The sequence below is a fragment of the Orcinus orca genome, chromosome 15, assembly GCF_937001465.1.
Source record: "Orcinus orca chromosome 15, mOrcOrc1.1, whole genome shotgun sequence".
NCBI lineage: Eukaryota > Metazoa > Chordata > Mammalia > Artiodactyla > Delphinidae > Orcinus > Orcinus orca.
Window position 1 is genome coordinate 23,320,060 of NC_064573.1, and position 20,787 is coordinate 23,340,846.

The 20,787-nt window shown below is 47.6% G+C and overlaps 2 protein-coding genes across 2 annotated transcripts in view; both read left to right on the plus strand.

The window, feature by feature from the left end:
* Positions 1–663: 663 nt before the first annotated feature.
* The window catches only part of MYO5B (myosin VB), a 387,779-nt gene continuing 367,655 nt past the window's right edge, over positions 664–20,787 (plus strand). Inside the window, exon 1 of the mRNA XM_033421389.2 lies at positions 664–800. Coding sequence (XP_033277280.1) covers positions 774–800 — 27 coding nt within the window. The 5' untranslated portion in view covers positions 664–773. The remainder of the gene's footprint in view (positions 801–20,787) is intronic.
* Positions 686–19,373, plus strand: LOC101280547 (uncharacterized). The gene is made up of 2 exons (XM_049697889.1): positions 686–800; positions 10,877–19,373. The coding sequence occupies exon 2, from the start codon at positions 12,357–12,359 to the stop codon at positions 13,593–13,595; it is 1,239 nt and encodes a 412-aa protein (XP_049553846.1). The 5' UTR covers positions 686–800; positions 10,877–12,356; the 3' UTR covers positions 13,596–19,373.

Here is a 20,787-nt window from a genome sequence, read left to right on the forward strand (position 1 = left end):
TACACATAACTGAATTTTAATAATGAAAATGTTAATGCCCACGTAAAACCCAGAGAAAAATGTATGGAGCCTTTCGGCCGCAGGCATCTTTCCTTTTTATTCCTCTTCTCCCTTCTCTGGTGCTTCCTCCTCTTTTTCTCTGGTCTCCAATGGGTCCCCGCCCAGCCTCCCAGAGCGCAGTCTGCGCAGAGAGGGGGCGCCGCGCGGCAGGTGTCGGCAGCCGGCGCGCACCTGTCCCGCGAGCGCCCGGTGTCCAGCAGGGGGCGGACGGCGTCCGCTCCTCGCGCGGCCCCGCCCCTGGCCGGGAGGACCCCGCTGCGGCGCGGGGCGCGGGAGGCGCGGCCGGCCCGGCCCCCGCAGGGCTCAAAGGCGGCGGCGGCGGCGCACCGGCAGCCGCCTAGGACGCGCGCCCGCCCTCTTCCTCCCGCGCCGCCTCCCATACCTGAGCGGGGAGCGGCGCCGCGCGGCCTCTCCCCCGCCCGCCCAACCCCTCCTGCCCGGCCGCCGCTGCGCCGCCGCCGCCGCGGGAGTAAAGGTCGCGCGGGCCGAGAGCGAGCCGGCCGCGGCGCCTCCAGGAAGCCGGCGGGGCAGGTCGGGGAAGAGAGAAAAGAACCGAGAAACTCTCGGGCAGCCCGGGAAGATGGCGCCAGACGGGCCGGCCGTGGACTGAGAGCCGCCGGGGCCGCGAGGAGCCGGGACCCGCCGCCCCCGGGACACGAGCGAGGGCCGCCCGCTGGCCACGGGGTCCGGGCTCGGCCCGGCCCGCGAGGGTCATGTCGGTCAGCGAGCTCTACAGCCAGGTGAGTGCGGGCCGCGCCGGGCCCGGGGTACGGGTGAGGGCTGCGGGGCGGGCGGCTCTCGGGGGCGCCTTCTCCTGCGGCTCCGCGGGGCTGGGAGCGGCGGGGGACGCCTCTCACGCTCCCCCTCATCGCCGCCTCCGCGCCCCGAACTTCGGGTGGCGGAGAAAGTTTGGCTGTTCCGGGAGCGCCCCGCGGTGACCGCCCGCGGCTCCCGCCCCGGCCAGGGCTGTCCCCCGCTCCCTGACGCTCTGCCGTCGCTGTCCTCGTCCCGGCTCCGTCCGGCTGAGGTCCCCGAACTGAGGGGGTGCCCCCGCCAGCTCGGAGCCTAGGGCGCGGGGGCCGCCCCCCGCGGTGGTCGCCTGCTCGTGGACCCCACCTCGGTGCTCTGCAGCGTGAGCTCCCGAGGGCGACCCTCTCGAGTGCCAACGAGGGGGAACCCTGAACTTGGGGGTGGGGTATTCCTCAATTTGGGGGTGGGGAGAGAAGGGGACTCAACCTGCTGTGAGGGGCGCGGCGGCTCTTGGGTGGGTAAGCAGTGGGTTAAGGATGCTCGAGGGATCTGGAGAGAGCCCAGGGAAGCATATTCTTACTTTGCCGCGGGTGGGCATTTTGAGGCGGCCCCTCTGGGTGGGCACTCGGTGGGCTTCAGTCATTGCGGGAGGGGGTCGGAGTAATGCTGACTCGGGGGTGGAGTGTGGATTTCCAGGATGTCCTCAAGGTCAGAATGGATGCGCAGGGCTCCTTCCTTAGAGTCGGGAACAGGTGCGGCCGCAGGACTCCCCGCTTCCGCAGCAGTTGCTGTGATTAAAGTTAGAGACCAGCCACCGCTTCCCGAAGCGCCCACAGCCGAGCTGCAGCCGCCCGGGCCCCCTCGGGTTTCAATTTGGCATTGAGGGGCGGTTGAGGGGGTGAGGGGCCTTTAAGCTACCCCTCCCCCCTTAAAAAAAATAAGTTTTGGATGTCTGTACACCTCGTCCGCCGGTTTTTCTTCTCTGTGGCCGGGACACGTTTGACAGTGCTTAGTGCCCACCGATTCGTTTGCAGAGGGGTGCGCGGTGCGCTCGTGGGTTGTGGGTGTGTGATTCCCAGGACTTGGGCCCAGGCCAACAGGTCTGGGCGGGGGAGGAAGAGCTACTTCCGCATCCTCACCTGGCGACTGCTCAGAGCTGCCCCCGCGCGTGGGCGAGCCCTTCAGCTGGGTGGGCTGGCCACCCCTTTTCGTTTGAGGAATTTTCGAATCCCTTCTTCCTCCTGGAGCGGGACAGGGCCGAGGCGGGAAGACGCGAGGTGGCAGTGGAGGGTGTAACCTGGCTGGGGGCGGGGTCACCATAACCTGGTGCACCTGCTCCGCCCCCACCAGGTCCCCTGGCAGCGACCGCTGATGAAAGACAGCTTCTGGGAGGAAAGGATGTGAGGTTCGAGCCAGGGGTGAAAACTGTGGCGTTTCTGGCTTTGGAAGAGCACCCTATCCCGTTTACCCGTGGGAGTCTTGGGAGGAGCTCTCGAAGTTGTTTCCCTGAAGCAGTTATCCGGAACCTCAACGGGAGGCTGGAAACCAGCGAGGCAGGGAAGCTTTGTCACACTGAAGTGCACAAAGTATACTGAGTGCACGCTCAGTATACCTTCAATATATCATAAAGTACCTTATCAGACAGTAACTAATTGCTGTATTATATGAAGCTAAAGGACAATTGAATAAACCCTTAAGTTTTGGATCCCTGATTTTGAAAAACAAGAACACTGTGTTGCTTTTAAAGACAACTTTCAGGGCAAACGCTCAATTTGATTTTTAGTTAGAAATGAGTATACTGCATGTTAATTATTAGGAATGATGAGTTAGTGGGAGTCTGAGCTAAAGTTCCAGTGTACTTTTTCTTCTTTTAAAAAATTATTTATTTTGGTTGTGCTGGGTCTTTGTTGTGGCGTGTGGGCTCTTCATTGTGGTATGTGGGATCTTAGTTCCCTAACCAGGGATCGAACCTGGGCTCCCTGCATTGGGAGCACGGAGTCCTATCCACTGGACCACCAGGGAAGTCCCCCAGTGTACTTCTTCTTGACTTACGGATATAGGGACAAAAAGGGTTCATGAGGAAAAGGTCTCGGAAAGGCGCTCAAGGTGCTTAAGAAAAAAAGTAGCTTCGTTGGTGTGAGCGTTTGGCATACTTAGTCCAAAAAGAGTCTTAGAATTTCTCCCTAAGGCCCAGGAACTGTACCTCACTGTTAATGGGTTTCTAGTTCTTAATCATTTCTAGGTTTATGAATCTCAAATTGAGATTCTTCTGTGTCCCACGCAGTAGCTTCCAGCCAGATCGCATCTTGAGCAGCTGTTACTTTTTCTGGCAGAGTTGAACACACTTATGCTTTACTACGAGAAGCAGTTGTGTTCTTTCCTAACCACTATCACCCCACTTGCTAGGCTGGATTCTCAGTATGCACATGAATCGTAAATTATACAGAGAACTCGTGCCTGTGACTCAGATTCACTTTGTTTCTTGGGAGAGATGATTTGTTCATTTTAGTGTATTATCAAAATATCCAATGTTCCTTTTTATTTTTAACTTGCTAGTGGGCTTTTCTAATGTGATGAACACTGGATCCAGGCATGCACTTTAATGTATTATGCATGATGGAAATAGTGATCTATTATGCCAACAGCATTTATGAGTGGGATGGAAATTTTAAAGCCCTTTATTGATTATACCTGTTGCTTTAGTGACATGGTAGGAAGATATTGTTACTGGAGTATGAGACACTTACTTAAGTATATAAATTAGCCTGTAAGTACTATAAGTAGTTTCAGGTAAGAATTTGGTATATTAGTCTATTCCCAGTTACCGAAGAAAAGACTTTCTTCTTTTCCTCCCTCCACGTTAACTGTTTTCTTGCTCTTCTCTTTGTCTATCTGTTCTCTCCAAATGGAGGCTTATATGCTATGTGGATTTTTTTTTGGAGTTGATTTTAGTCATTGGCAAAGGGCACTTCCCATAACAAAGGCACTCCTGTTTTCGGAAGACCCAACCCCTTGCCTTTGAGAAATTACTTTCTTTGTACTGAGGTTTTTCTCAGTGGGAAAAGAGAATCAGAGTCAATGCTTTGAGGGTGATGTCAAGGTGAGTCAGCCTCATCCACCCTTACAGAAACGTGGTGCTGATGATGGGCTCTCTTGTCACAGATGGCACGTATGTGACAAGTGTTAGTACTTTGCTTCCAGCCCACAGGAGAAGACAATATTGTATAAATCAAATTAGCCCAGGTCCCAGGAAGATTCCCAAACATGTGCAAGCATGGTAAACATGATTTGATTATGACAAATGCAGAAAATAGTCTGGTTCTTAAAGTATAAAATACATAACCTCTCCTTCAGCCTGAATGATACAACTCTTCTCTACACAAGGGTTATTCTGGATGAAAAATTTAAACACTGCTCTCTCAAGTGATGAGGTTTTCAGGATGCTGCTTTGGTTCTAGCCAGCAGAGTGACCGGGAGATCACCAGGCTGAGACCAGCACCTTCAAATAATCCCTATGCTGGTTGGTTTTTAGTTGATAGGTGGTGCTCTGAGCAGTGGATTTTTGAGTGCTGCTAGGAGGTGACTTTACTAGTGGACATGCCCTTTGTGTGTCAGTGATGGCTTTGAGCTCAGGGGCGTTTACGAAGGGCACTGTTTTGGGGCCAATCCCTTGGAAAGTAGAACTTGGGCTGGTGTTCTCTAACTGTCCCTTACCTGCGCATCAGGTAGTGCAGCCTTCTCCCAAGTTTCAGTCTGGAAGGCAGCAAGAGGCTCATGTTCCCTCTGTGCACACCGGTAGAGACACGAGGACCTGGAGGCCAAGGGTAGCAGAGGCCGCTAGTGCTCTTCCGCCTGCCCTGTGCTGTCCTCCAGCACACTGCCCGGCGCTGGCTTACTCCCAGCAGTCAGCACCTGTGTCACTGTCAGAGGTTCCTGGAGCCTGAGAATTGATGTCCCCCAAGGGGACAGTCCTTTAACCAATGGGAGTATAACAGCTGTAGCTTCCAGTACCTCCACCTTGGGAACAGAACAGCTCTCTGGTGAGGCCCACGCAGTTTCCAGAGCTCCCGTGCCCCAGGCCTCTCCACTGGGGCCGCTTGGGAGAGCTTGCTTTTCAGCTGCTAGTTTCTTCCCATTTCCTTTCTGTTGACGTGCTCCTAATATTTCATTTCATTAGCTTCAGGATGGCCACCCGTTAGAAGGCTGTCTGACAGCTCCAGGCCTGGTTGGAGTCTAAGTATATTATTGTGCTTATTTTGTTCAGCAGAGAGAGAGCATTCTCTTGCTGTTGGAGGGCCTCTGAGTAGAAACTAAATCGACATTTTAAATTCTGGCATGTGTGTGTATGTGTTTTGATACCGTCATTTTCTGTGGTACAAGTTAGCTATACCTGTACTGCTTATAATATATAAGTCCACATACAGCCCTCCCTAAGTGATAGAGTATTTGTCACTATCCAGACAGGATTGTCAGGGTAAACCTGGACGGGTTTGAAATACTAGTTGACCTCTGTTTTGTAATTCAGTAGCTTCCCAAAAACCACATTAAAAAGCAGCCCATTTTAAAGTGAGCATAGCATGTGTGCCCTGGTGTACTTGTATACACAAGCACATTTTGCATCGTCATTGGACAATAAAACCGAAATACACAAAGTTAACTAACAATCCAACATGACCCATGTGCCACGAGCAGAGAGCAGATACTCATAGTTACAGACATTCTATAGAGCCATTGGTCAGGTGGGCAGTGGGACATGAGTGGGCCCGGAAGAATGAATAGGCTTTGAATACACATGGAGACTGAGAAGGGCACTGTCAGTAGGAGATGGTAGAGTGAGTTTAAGCATGGACAGCCATGAGCAGTAACTACAGTAGTATTTTAAAACTCTTATGAAAATCTTAGCCTTACAGAAAAGTTGCAAAAATAGCAGAGTTCCTGTTATATATTTCCAGCTTCCCATGATGTTAACACCTCATAAGTAAGGTGCGGTCATTGAAACCAGGAGATGAACATTTGTACAACACTATTAACTTGTCCTCAAGCCTGATGGGAATTTCACCAGGTTTTCCACTACTGACCTTCCCTGGGCCAGGAGTGCATGTAGCATTCCACATTGCGTTTAGCATCACAGCTGCCTCGTCTCCTCTGATTGGTGACAGTTCCTCAGTTTCAATTTCTCCTTTTGACCTTGGCAATTTGAGAGTACTGGTCAGTTATTTTGTAGAATGAACCTCAGTTTGGGTTTGTCTGATGCTTTCCCGCGCTTAGATGGAGGTTATGCATTTGTGGCACAGAAGCGATGTGCCTCAGTGCAGCATCTCAGGAGATTGGTGATATCAGTGTCTCATTACTGATGGTGTCACTTTGATCCCTTGGTTAAGGCGATGTCTGTCAGTTTCCTTTTCTTGAAGACTGGTATTTAGAAACTAAGATCTGGGTGCTAGGTGTGCTTATTATTGTTTATTAAATAGTCATTTAGGGATTACTGAGCCTAGAACTCAAATGTTGGATTATGCAGCCAAGGGAAGAAGAGTCATGTATGACCTTGAAGTTTCCAGCTTGAGGATGGACAGAAATAAAGAAGTCGAGTTGGGGCGAGGATAATGCTTGATTGTGACACGTTTAGTTAGGGGTGACAATGGTTTGTCTAAGTGGAAGTATTTACATCTGAGGATGTATGAACGAGCTTAGAGGAGAAATGGGTTCTGGGGTTCTTGCAAATAAAAGATGCCCAGGTATTTGCTTTCCTCTAAGAAATGCAATTGTCTTACAGCATGATTTTAATAAAGATGAGATCATGACCTTGGCATGGGCAGTCTGGCCTCTTTGGTCATGATCTTGCTGTGGACCGTATGGGGGTAGTGCAGTTACACATTATCAACTCTATGACACTTCGGAGCAGATACTTTCTGAGCCTTGATAGCTTAATCTGAAAAATTGGCGTGGTACCTGCATTATAAGGTTATTGGAGGATTATGTGATCTGACGTACGTGAAGTGCCTGCCTAGCGCAGTGTCTGGCGCACTGTATGCACCTGGCAACTGTTCATCAGCTTATTTCCCCCTTCAGTCGTGATGCTGGATGGTGGCCTTTTCTCCTAACCCTCTCCTGCCATCCTGCAGGGGTATTGGTCATAAGGGGACTTGGCGAGAGAGAAAGGGAAGAATTGCTACAAATACATAGCTACCTGAGCAATAGACAACCAAGGCATAGGGGAAAAGGTTCCTATCCCCCACAGCCCCCTGGGGAAGGAGAAAGAGCAGTTTGAAAGAAGCTTGAAATTTAAGCTGTGCTTCCCAGTCTCCTATTAGAGCTTTAAAGGAAAATTAAAACAATTTTTCACCATGTTCTTTTATTACTTTTTTGTTAATACAAATGATTGTTGAAACCATTCATACAATGCAAGGAAGGCAAAGGCTCTGTAATCCCATTCGCAGACAGCTCCTCTTAACCACTGATGTGTACTAGACTAGCACCCAGTGTCCAGTAGGGTAACCACATGTGACTGTGAGCACTTGAGGTGAGGCTGCCCTAAACTGGGTGAGTACACGCCAGATTTCCAAGATTCAATACAAAAAATGAATGTAAAATATCTCACTTATGCTTTTTTATGTTGATCAGATGTTCAAATAATATTTTGGATATAATGTGGCCACTAGAAAATTTAAAATTCCACAGGTACTTTGCCTCATTTCTGTCGGGCAGTACTGCTCTAGACTTAGGCACGATGCAGGATATACTTATATGTATGGCATGATCCCATTTTTTATTTTAAATCTTAATCTACTATGGCTTTTTTCTCCCTGTAGCACATAAAGGCAGTTTTACCATTTTAATGGCTGCATAATTGGGCACTGTATGGTTGTGCTGTAATGTTTTTAACCATTCCCATTTTGATGAACGTTTAATTGGTTCCAATTTTTTGATGTTGTGAAAAATGTTGCAGAACATTCTTGGAACCTTTCAGTATTTTTAGGATAAATTCCCCAAGGTGGAATTCCTGGCATGCACTTTTATGAGTCTTCATCGATAAGGCCAGTAGTCTCCAGAAAAGAACTGGTCTGTTTCTTCACCCCTCCCAGGCACTGGTCATTGTTTCCTCTTTTTAAACCGACACTGAACAGTTTATTTTTGTTTAAAGTTGACTTACATTGGAGGGTTGAGCACCTTTTCATATGCTTGGTGTATTCATTTGTAGTTTTCTTTGTATTTCCTCTGTTAAGACATTATTTATAATTCTGTTTTTAATCATTAAATGATTATATTTTTAGACATAGGAAGTCGTGGAAACCAGAATGTTCAGGATAAAATATTACAAATACATATTTTAAATAAGGCACCTTGGCATGAGTTTTTCCCTCGCTTGTTTGGAGCTTACGCATCTCTCAGCCCTACAATTGGAAAAGCACTGGTTATGATAGGTACCGTTTATCAACTGCTTTTGAGCCAGGTCATTTCTAAGAGCTGTATGTTCACTCATTTAATAATAACACTATGATGTAGGCACCCCCATCATCCTCATTTACAAACGACGGACCTCTGCCTTACTTGTCCAAAGCCACACTCCTCGTCTGACCACTCTGCTGCCTTCCACGAGGTTCTGTCCCAGTGATGGTGGGTCTGGAACATCATTTGTGCATAAAAGAGGCCCTAACATGGAGCGTCCTTTCTACCAGCACTGCCCTGCCCGCCAGCAGCCGAGAGAAAGGAGAAAGGAAAGTCTCTGAGTACAGAAAAAGGGCAGATGGTCTGACCCATAGTTCTTCCCTCGGGGATCTGGTGCTTTGCCTTCCACCACCACACGCAGCCCCTAGACAGCCTGGTGCTTCCTAAAACTGTCCCACATTTAGGCAGAACCCTTGTTTTTGGCTCTCCTTAGGCCACGTAAGCCCCGAAAGAGGGTCATATCTTCAAAAAGGGGTAAATATAACAATCAAAAGGTGTACATGAAACTCAAGCAGTGTAAAATTACTTGATTTTAAATCTAACCCTCCTTTCATCCCAGGGCACTGATCTGCTTTCCAGCACTTTCCCTGTCTCCATCTCTTTCTGAAGCATCTTCTTTCCTATCCTGCTTGATGTCTGATGGGCGTTTCGTTCCCTTTCTGAGCTAAGATCAGGGAAGTAGGTCTGCGACTCCTGGAAGCTCTCTCCCATCTGTCCACCTAGCTGAAGGTTTTCACATTTATGGGTGTGCCCTGCTCACTGCCTATTGGCTGGACAGGTGTTTGGAAAATGAGCTCACCTTCACTCAGGATGTCAGCTTGACCATCAGAGACAAGGCCCCTTCCTCCAGCATATGAGGGGAGAGCCTTACAGGAGGATACCCAGGACCCAGACCATTGCCTATTACAACTTTAGGTTCTTATCGGGGACTTTGTCAAAGCACTTTGGAAGCTCCTCCAAGCAGGAGCATTTTAGGTTTGATATGCGGAGGAGGTCCTCAAGTTGTCTGGGTCCTGGTGTAGGTGAGCACTGGTATATCTTGCTAACTTGTTGTGGGAATGATCAAGCTTATGTATCTGAGCTCCAAGTTAATGGCATATAATATTCCTCTTAAAGTTTATTCAAGGGCCTATGCATTATTCCTCTCCTTTGAACAATTCTAATTGTGACATGGGCCCTGTAGGCTTTTCTGTCTTTTGCTGAAGTTTGGGGAGGAATGAAGAGGCCCATCAGGAAAGATACTTAATGATTTTCCTGTAGAGCTTTTGCCATTATAAAACTCAAACGTGTAGTGGCATGAAATCCTAAAAGGAATGAGAATACCCAGATGCCTTCTGCATGGAATTCAAAGACTCGGCTTATAATCTCTTCAGCACTAAGCAATTCAGGTCCCCTGGCTTAGAGACTCCACAAGAAAAAAGGTACTGGGCAGTAGGTTGTCAGTTCTACTGTATCGTGACCTGGCTACTGTGTATTTATGGGGTAGATGAAAAGGTAAAATATTTGAATTGGTAAATTGTGCTGTATTCAACTATCTTTGTGCGCCCTGGCCTTAGACTCTGGTTTAATTTCCTTTTGCTAACTGCCCACCCAGACCCCAGTGCAGTCCCACCAATGGTAAGATGCATGCTCAGAACCTATTACCTGACTTCATATGATGCCCAGCTTAGGTATCACTTCAGGTGTTTCAGAGAGGAATCCACACAGAATCGACACCATTTTTATGAATTTCTGAAATCACCAAAATGAACAGTATTGGTGAAGGACATACATGTGATAAAATGAGTAAAAACCAGGGAATGAGGGAAAAGGCAACTAGAATAGTAGGTATCCGGGGAGGGTGGGGCTGGCGGGGGAACAGAAGTGGGAACAGCACTGCTAGCGGGCTACGAGGTTTCCTGACGGGTTCACGGGTATTCATTTTATTGCTGTGCTTCATCAATTACATATTAAAAAAAGGTGATTCTGCAGAAAATAGGGTGAGTTACAAAGCCAAAGTTTAAAAAGCTTTGAGATTGTAGGTAGTTTTAGAATGTGTTTCACTGTGTGCAATTGATGGTTGGGTGTGTATATTTGCACAGCTGCTCTCGTTGAAGATGTAGGTTGAATCTTCTGCTCACATCCCTCACTTTTCCCAAGGTAGGGTTTTGCGTACTGTAGGGACTCAATAAATGCCCTTGAATTGGTTTAAAGACCACCTGTACTCCCTTCCTGTTTCCAGGCCGTAGCCCTTCGAGGAAAGCCCTTTCTTCACCAAGGAACCACATGTACCGTCATGTTATCTGTCACTTCGGCTTAGAGTACCTGGTGGAAAGCCCATCTGTATCCCCTGGCACTTGCCTGAATCTGTGGGATGTGGAGCCCCTGTCAGGAGATAATTAAATGTTGTTTTTCTTCTTTTTTATTGTTGTGCTCAAAGGCTTGGCACAAGGTATGAACGTGGGTTAATAGCAAAGCAACATTTGTGGATATGAACGCTAATATAACTGCCTTGTTTTGGAACATCCTAATTTCACACAATTTTGATCACATGTGTATTTTTTTGCTCTTACCTTCCTAAGGTTATCATTTACATTAAAAGCATAATAATTCTTTTCGCTTAGCTCGTTTTTATTAACAGTCTCATCAAGGCTCATGGATACTTGCGTGATTAGGTGGGGGTGAATACGGACTTCATCCTTCCTGTGAGATCGAACAAAGCAGGCAGCAGTGAGTCAGGGAGGAAACATCGGATCGAGTTTGCTTCAGTCGTCTTCTCCCACAGGAGCAATAATAATACTCATGGTTTTCATCTGAAGATTCATACCATCTTTTATGTTCATCACTTGGCCAACACCTGTAGAGAGCACTTTCTACCTGCAGTGATGCGTCACAGCCCATGCGTGAGGCAGAGACGAAGAGCCCATCCCTGCAAAGTAGTCTCTGACCTTGAGTTCTTCCAGTCCAGTGGTTCATTTGTTGTATGAATAAGTATTAAGGAGGTATTTGTACATTAAAAGGAGATAAATTGCTCTGTCTTGTTTCATCAGATTTAATCAAATTCTTAATTTGCTTACACTTGCTAATGAGAGCTAATGTGTATTTGTGAAATAAGGAAAATGAATGTCTCCTTAGCCACAAACTAGTGTTTCTTTGCTATCAAGCTGCTTGCTTTTTTAATGGTCATTTTACTGTGTATACATGTGTGTAACTATGTAACAAGCTGTGTGCACCGAAATGGTAAGAATACCCTTAAAATGTGATTTTTTATGACTAACACGTCCGATCCTACCTGTATGAATGCTGGTTCCTTCAGGATGTTCCCTTTGGCAGAGGTACAGGGATACTGGAGCTCATCAATACTTCTTCTGAAATTGGCTTCAGATCTGATGATGCATTCTTTTTCCTTTGTATGGTGGCAAAGTCTGTGCCTGGAAGGTATGCTTTCTTTTCTGGAAACAGCCAAGAGTTATTCAAAGAACTAAGCTGGTTGAGTAAGGTAGGAATTCACTGACGTATATTTCTGTTACAGGCAAAGTGTGACTTGCAGGTACTGATGACAGTTGTGTGTGGCCTCTTACTAGCTGTCATCCTCAGGAGAAGTAGTCAGGCTTCAGATGCTCTCAGTGATCAATCAGTGTAGAGCCTCCCAGGCTGTTAGGAAAATACTCATTTGAATGTAGCAGTTCTGGTTTGTTTGGTTAAAAACTTAAAGGCTCACCAAATTTTATAGTAACACTGATTTATAGTCCCATTTAAATATATATGTATGTTAACTTATTATGTGGCATATAGTTGCCTCAGCGTTATGACAAGCATAATAACATTAATGAATACTTACTGATTTAAGAATCAAATGGAAAGCCCATTCCACCTAATTTCCTAAAATGCTCTTTTGAAAGTAGATGGAAGGATGATCTTTTTAAAAAAAGTTTAAAAATTTTTGGCTGCGTTAGGTCTTTGTTGCTGCACGTGGGCTTTCTCTAGTTGCGGCGAGTGGGGACTGTTCTTCGTTGCAGCGTGTGGGCTTCTCATTGCGGTGGCTTCTCTTGTTGCGGAGCATGGGCTCTAGGCACGCAGGCTTCAGTAGTTGTGGCGCACGGGCTTAGTTGCTCCACGGCATGTGGGGTCTTCCCGGACCAGGGCTCAAACCCGTGTCCCCTGCATTGGCAGGCAGATTCTTAACCACTGCGCCACCAGGGAAGTCCCGAAGGATGCTCTTTGTACCTTCGTACCTCTGCTATGCATCAGGCAGGATAAGAAAGGAAGGCAGAGCAGTATTATTTGCAATTGCCAAAAGGAGGAAGCAACCCAGTGTCCATCATGAATGGATGGAGAAACGAAATGGGGTACATCCATACAAAGGAATACTATTCAGCCTTAGAAAGGAAGAACGTTGGTTCAGTCGGATCTGGGCACTGGCTGCAGTGACTCCTGTCTTTTCTGGCTCTCCTCGCTATGTCCCTTTCACTTCTAGAAATGCGGTCTCCAGTGTGGCTGTCTCTGGTGTCATCAAAGTGTTCAATGACTTGAAGGTGAGTAAGTCGTCTTCACCAGAGGATGTGAAGAAGCGCAAAAAGGCGGTGCTCTTCTGCCTGAGCGAGGACACGAAGAACCTCATCCTGGAGGAGGGTGAGGAGATGCTGGTAGGTGATGTGGGCCAGACTGCAGACGACCCCTATGCCATCCTTGTCAAGGTGCTGCCACACAAGGACTGCCATTACACCCTCTGTGATGCAGCCTGTGAGACCAAGGAGAGCAAGGAGGAGGCCTGGGCCCCTCAGTCTGCACCCCTGAAGAGCAAAATGATCTATGCCAGCTCCAAGGATGCCGTCGAGGAGAAGCTGACGGGGATCAAGCATGAGTTAGAAGCAAACTGCTACGAGGAGGTCAAGGACCACTGCACCCTGGCAGAGAAGCTGGGGGCCAGCGTTTTCATCTCTCTGGAGGGCAAACCCCAGACCTGCCCACAGGGGTTGCAGGCTGCCCCCTTCCTGCCAGACCAGAGGGGCTGGGGGGGGTCCCAGCAGGGGGCGGGCAATCCCTTCACTCAAGTTGCCAAACAGCCTCCCCACCTCCTGGGCCATCCTCCTCCCTCCATCCCTGAAGGTTCTGGCCTTCCCAAACTGCTTTTTTTTTTTTTTTTTTTTTTCGTGGTACGCGGGCCTCTCGCTGTCATGGCCTCTTCCGTTGCGGAGCACAGGCTCCGGACGCGCAGGCTCAGCGGCCATGGCTCACGGGCCCAGCCGCTCCGCGGCATGTGGGATCTTCCCGGACCGGGGCACGAACCCGCGTCCCCTGCATCGGCAGGCGGACTCTCAACCACTGCGCCACCAGGGAAGCCCCCAAACTGCTTTTGATTTTCTTCTTGGGTTGAAGCAGATTAAGCTCAAACAGGGGTATGCCTGGGGGAAGGAGCACTGTATTTTTTAACACCCCAGTTCCCCATCTGTTCCTTCCCTTTCCCATGCTGTCAACTTCTAATAGCAGTAGTGACTCTGTCCTTGTGTGTTTAGTTCTGTATATAAATGCAGTGTTGTAGAGATGCCCCCTCCCCATGCTGCCTGGTTCCCCTAACCTTTTTCCCCAGTCGTGGCCACTCATGGAAGCAGGACTAGTAAGGGACCTTCAATTAAAAACAAACAAAAAACAAAGGAAAGAAGGACATTCTGACACATGCTAAACATTGATGAACCTTGAGGACATTATGCTAAGTGAAATAAGCCAGTTATATCGTGACAGATACTGTGTAATTCCACTTACAAAGGTATCTACGGGAGTCAAATTCATAGAGACAAAGCAGAATGGTGGTTGTGGGAGGGAGCGGAGAGTAGAGAGTTGTTTAAATGGATGCGGAATTTTCAGTTTTGCAAGATGAGAAGTTTTGGAGATGCCTGGTGGTGATAGCTGCACAACAATGTGAATGTGCTTAATGCCACCGAACTGTACATTTAAAAATGGTGAGGATAGTAAACTATGTGTATTATACCACAATTAAAAAAACTCTGGAGAGAAAAGGGCAGGGAAAATACGGTGGTCAAGAGTATAACCTTTAGACTCGATAGACCTGGGTTTTGAGTATTGGTGTCCTGTCTGTGTCACCCTCGTACCACACCACCCCCCCCCCCCCGCCCACCCTGCCCTGGCATTTACCAGCTGTGTGACCTTAGACAGTTGCTCAACTTCTAGGCTTCATTTATCTGTAAAACAGGGGTAAGAAGCTAGTACAGCCCTCAGAGGCTTGTTGATGAGATAAAATGAGAACACGTGAACTGTATTAGTTGGTGCTAATCCTGTTGCTAGGAGAAGGTCTTGTCCTTGGGAAGCGGCAGTCCAGTGCAGGACAGTATGGGGTGAGAGCCTGAAGGGCTGGGAAGGTTGCTGTGGGTGCTGATTCACTGGTTCCAACTCCTGCATGTGGGGCGGCCCGCCTTGGATTGGGTCCTCTCATTTAGCAGAGCACCAGCATTGGTGGAGAAGCTCTAGGGCTGTGCACATGCTTTTCCTCTTTCAGGTGTGGGGAAGGAAAGAACAAAAGGAGTCTTAAAGTCCTGGCTTTGTGACCACCTATCATCTCAAATCTTCAACCCTAGCACTCCAGACCTAACTGTTCTATAGCTTAAAATTGTGGATGCCCCCGATTGTACCGGGAGGAGCGTCCCACCTTGACACCACTAACAGGATGCCTGTATCTGTCTTTTGCGCTTCCTGGCACTTGGCGGATGTCTATATCTGTCTATTGCTCTTCCTGGCACTTGGCGTTCTAGGCTATTTTGGTTGCAAGGGCACTTCAAGATGTAGGCTCTACTCTAAGGATGCTGTCTTAGGAACCAGGCTTAGCTGATCTGAGCAGCCTGGCCTAAGAGATCAGCACAGTATTAGGGTACCAGAAAGATGCTCACCCTTTCTGAGACTTTAGGGACCAGGTTATCCTGTCAGCAGGGATGCATTTCCTTCCACGCCAGTGCCATTAATGTGACTCAGTTACTCTTGGCTCTGCCCTTTTCCCTGTCTTCTTACCACTGCCTTGGATTAAACACCCCTTCCTGAATCTCCAGTTCCAGTTTAGATTGGCTGTACTATCTGCTGTTATTCCCGTGTCACTAATGGCAAAAGCTTGAAAGGTTTTGTAGAAAGCAGACTCTTGGTTGGCTGTTCCTAGGCAGGTACCTGGTCCAAGGAGCTTCTGAAGATGGATCATCACTGAGAACCATGTGTCTCCCTCAGAAGAGGCTGTGGATGTTACAGGCTATGGTTTTCCCACTTACAGGTGCATCGGAATGACCCAGAGAACTAGCAAAAATGTAGGTGCTGCTTCTCATCCCCGTAGAGTAGGATTTGAGCCTGGGATTGGTTTCGTTTTTTGCTAGGTCATGGCTATTTGTGGTACTTGGATCCTTCTGCTTGAGTTTCTAATCTGGTTTTTGACTATTGTCAATCCCTGCCTTGGTTTCTGGTGGTGGTTTCCACATCTGACCTGCTATTAGACCCTAAAAACAACACTGGGATATGGGCTTTAACATCTATTAACATAGATGTTAAAACAGCTATTACAGTAGTCCAATAATAGACTTTTTTTTTCCTTTTTGGGTTTGGTGTGTCTCCTCTGCTAAAAGTATTCTACATCTTCTTTTTCTCCAAGTGCTTCCTCTACTTCCTCCCTCCTCCCTTGCCTCACATTCCTTAACCTTCTGTAATGCATCCTTAATAAAAGCTCTAGGGATTGCCCACTGCATTAATATCCCTGAAATCTGACCGGCAGTATGAAACCACTGCCAGGCTGCTAGGGTTACACAACACTCAGCCATGTAGAGAGCCCTTACTGAATGGGGCAGACGCTAAGGGTATCAGTATGAACTGTGCTCAAGCCGCAATGTGAACCATCGCAGAAATCAGAAACTGCCTTAAATGCTGGCCGCAGAATAATGTGTCCAGGGCTATAAATAACTCCAGCAGCCCTGGAACTGTAGCCTATATCTAAAGCGATGTAGCTAAGTGCCAGCCAAATGATTAGTTAGGCTATGATTGTTTTCCACTTTATCTCACTCAGTAAGTCAACTTTGGCTTAATGCTGGAATTTGAAATCTCGCCTTAACGTTTCTTGTGCTTTGCCAGCGGGGGGTCAGTGGTTGCAGTTTCCTGATGAGCTGTGTTTATGCATCTCCGGTTTTTCCTGTGAATTTACAGGGCACCTTAAGAAATTATAATTCTTCAGTTATTCGCTGTGGTAAACAATGGTTAGAATTTGAGTTCATGGCACTGAGATGGGAAGTTTGATCGTTTTCAGTCATACACGTTCTGGTTTAACAGCGCTACACAAGTGGGAAGTAGCACTGATGCTACTCTGTGCCAGTCTGGGCTGTGAACTCTGAGTCTGAAGCTTTATTTTGCGGAGATGTCCATTTTCAGCTCATCATGATGGCCAGAATTGCCCTCACCCACAGCTGAAATGTCTTCCATTCTTGGTCTCAATTGGTTGGGCAGTGTTAGGTAACCGATACAAGTATTTGAGACTCTTCTTGATGTCAGGCACAGCGCTGGATGTAAGAGGCGCATGGTCCTCGTTAACTTACAATTATATTCCATGTAATAAGCGCCATCCAGGAGTAGTGAATGAAGGAAGTGTCTTACCGAGAGGACAAGGGTGGTAGGACGTGACCCCCGTGTAGTAGGAAGTTGTTGAGGTTCTTGGGCTGTCATGGCAGCTCTTAAGACAGCGGTTTAGGAGGAAGTCTCACCTCTTCCCTCCTGTCAGTCCCTCAACGGGCCCTTCTGTCTCCTGCCTCTTAGCGTGGGGAAGGGCATATACGTCCCCTGCCCCAGAAGCACACTTCATTGGGTAGTGATGAAGCTCAGAATCGCATCACCCAGGGGCTTCCAGCCTCCAGAGCTGTTCCTTCTCTGAGCTCTGTCTTCTCAGAGCTCACGGAATGGGGGCCCCATTTGTCCACTTGGAAGACTGCTTTTCCTCCCTCCAGCCTCAGGGGCTCAAGTCTGCAGGTAGAACAGCTGGTTGGATGTAGGGGACATCCACCCAGCTGACTGGATGGGAAAGGATAGGGCTGAAGTTTGGTTTGTGTAGCCTTTTAATATGGAGAAAACATCAAATAGTGATGTCAGAGAATGCTTCCCATAAATTACCATGCCATTTGAGGAGGAAGGTGAAGATGAGAGTATATAAAATCCAAACAAACAAAATGTTTATGAGCTGTTATAAGGGTATGTTTATTGTACTCTTCTTTTTGGAGCATAAAGATACAGTGTTACCCAAAGTATGGAAGAATATTTGCATGAATCTTTTCAGAGCTGCCTCTAACACTGAGCTGAACCTCTGCAGCTTATTCCTGAGAACAAAGTTAATTTAGCCTCAACTTGTATCCATAAAACTTGGATTATCTTGATTTATGTAACTGTTTTAGTTTTACTCTTTCCCATTGTTTTAAGTGGGTATCATATGACGTTTTCTCAAAGCTTGGTGTTCATCATCTCCCTTATAAAATAGTACTTTTAATCTTAACAAATAAGTGTTAACTATGGTTTATCTGGTACTGGTGCACTAACTTGACTTAAGGTGATTCAAACATAACCAGAAATACAGGCAAGAAACATGTGCCAATAACTTTTTCACCTGGGATGATAAACGATGATCATAAGAGTGAACAATTGTCTTCTAGGCAAAAAATTGTAGTTTCTTAAATTGTTGCAGGCTTTAGAAAAGGCTATGGATTTTACGTACTTTAGTGAGATTGCTATCACATTAACCTCTTTACAACCTCTTTCTTATCAAGACGATGATTTACAATAGTGAGTGTTCAAAATGGAAGTTTTGCAAAGTTCTGTGTGAACTTTGTGTGAACTGTGCCGGTGGTGGCTCTTGGTTGGCCATCATGAAGTATCAGCCTGGATTGAGGACGAGGTGTGGAGGGGAGGATGAATTTGCAGATGTGAGAAAACAGATGTCCTTTGAAGAGGACTGAGTAATGGTGGCGCAATCCTAGAGCTTGGGTAAATCTGGCTCATGGATACACCGAAATATCAGGTATTCAGCATGTGTGTGGGCAAAGGCAAACAATTGCCAAGAAGCCAACCAACTGGAAAACAAAAAAAAATCAGTTGCGTGAGTCATCACCCTGCTCAGTGAGGATGTGCGTTGGGGCGAGGGTGAGATGGAAGGAGGGAATCTGTTTCCTGAGGCAGCTCAGAGCCTCTCGAAGTGAGAGGTTCTGAAGCGAAGTCAGCCTCTTGAAGCATCTCACTGTGATGGACAGTGTGAGAGATTTTCAAAGGTGATTTTGGTACTGCTTGGTGATTTTTGCTTTATTATTGACTTTAGAATCAAGCTTCCTCACCGCCCCCAAGATGTGACTCCCCTACGTTCTGATGTTGGTGACATATTTTTAAGGGATCTCTAAAAATAGAGCTAGAGGTAGCTGCCTAGAAGAGAAAAGTGCATGGAAACTATGGCACATGAAGAACGGCTGGGGGGGTCCCAGGCATAGAGGCCAGAAAAAAGGAGATATAATCCTGGAATGTATAGGGCTGTCATGTGGAATTCATGTGTTTCCTCTCTGAGTTCATCTGAGGGTCATAGTGATCATCAATGGGTATGTGCAGGGAGGTGAGTTGAGCTCGGGGTCCAGAAGCACATGGCCCCCAGTAGTGGAATGGGCTGCCTTGTGTGGAAGTGAGGGCTTCATCTCTGCAGGTATCTTAGCAGGTTGGGCACCACCCAGCAAAGGATGCCATGGGGGGTGCCTTAGAATGGGAATTTGACCCATACGCTCTTAACTTCTTGCCCACCTTGAAAGGTGGCTAGCAATGGCTGCTTCTTCGGAAGGAAAAATATAAAACTAAGGTGAGAAGGAATAATTACAAATGAACAGTAAAAGGAAGGAAGGAGTAAACCACATGCGATTCTACTCATCTATAAAAGGAAACCTAAAGAAATTTGTTTTCTGATTTTTGTTTCTCTTAGAGAAATAAGTTTCCAACTCACTTGAATTTATTCTAAGAATGAGAATTACAAAGCTTTAATTGATTCAGTACAAAATAGTTTAAAATGTGCTTTAGTTCCATGTTTTGGTGGTGGTGATTCACTGGTGGGAGGTGGAAACGCAGTGTAAGAGGACCACCTGTTACCTTTCTTTTAGGAAGAAGCTGTGTGTAGGTTGCAGGTTTGGATGCATACAGGAAGGCGGTGAGAATGAATGAAGGAGATCAGACGAAGGGCGATCAAGGTGGAGGGGGAGTGTGAAAGTCGAGGTAGGTGGGCACAGCGTGGGCTCTGCCATGGACTGGGCTGGTGCTCTGTGGACCCCTTTGCAGAGAATAATGCTCTGGTCAGTCCTAGAAGAAAGGCAGCTTGTAGCAAAGCGGGGTCAAATCCCCTGAGAGGCCGGCTGGGACCTGATTTGCCTTTTTCAGATGTCAGTTTCTTGTAATGCTCTGGAAGCTGCTGATTTAGCTCCTCCTAGTGACAGATCAGAGACGTGCTGCTGTGGTGTGTCTGGCGTGGCTGGCTGCCTTCTGACTCCTCCGGCCGTCACTCTGCTCGCCACTTGACAGGAGCCCTGGCATGGGGCGTGTTCTTCTAGGAAAAGGGCCTGCTGTCTGAGGTCAGATGTCTTCTGGTGTCACAGTGTGTCTGCATCAGGCAGATCACTAGCACCCTGTGTGAGGCATTTGTATGAGCAACTGAAAGAGAAATATCTACGGTGAGAGGCACAGAGACCAGCGTGGTGTGATGGAGAGAGCACGGGACTCTCCGCTTGGAGTGATGTCTTACGTGACACTAACTGCCGCTAAATAGTGGCACGTCGATGACCCGCCCGAGTGACACAGTGTCACGTACCTCTCTGGACCTCGGTTTCCTCACTTGCTGCATGAAGGGGGTAGGACCAGATCTCTTGCGCTTCTTCCCTCTCTAAGATTCTGTGAAAGTGTCAATCTCTGAGTCCCAGTCTGTACGTTTAAAAAATAACGATGCTGCCTCTTCCAGATTTCTTTCCTGACCCACTCAGAGAGGGAAATTGTTCAACCTGGAAGTATGAATTTCCAAAAGTGACTGTCTCAGAATGAAAGACCCTTAGGAGCAAAGTTGTTTGTTGCTATTCCTTGTTCTCCCCATGCTCGCCTGTGTTCCAGTAGGTGGCATGATCCAATTAATCCTCCAGGGTTTAGTCCTTAGGCCCCAGATCCAGGCATCTTCCCCTCAATACCCAGTCTGTCTGCAGGTCCTGTTGACTCAACTTCCAAACAGAGCCTGGAGCCTCACTTTTCACGCCCTCACTACCGACCTGTGCAGCCCCCAGGTCTCTGGCCTGGGTAGTGGCAACAGTCTCCTAACTGGCTCCCCTGCTTTTTCCTCTCTCTCCTTCCAGTCTGTTCTCCACACAGTACTCAGGTCATTTTTGTAAAATGTCACTTGGATTCTGTCACTCCTTTGCTCGAAACCATCCAGCTGTTTCTCTTTGCGTTTGGAAGAGAATCCAACCCCCTGCTAGGCCTGCCTACAGGGCGCTATCCATAATCTGGTTCCTGCTTGTCCTGACG

What these genes read in the sequence shown, in the direction of transcription:
- LOC101280547 (XM_049697889.1), top strand. Translation starts at nt 12,357, where the DNA reads ATGTGGGGTCTTCCCGGACCAGGGCTCAAACCCGTGTCCCCTGCATTG.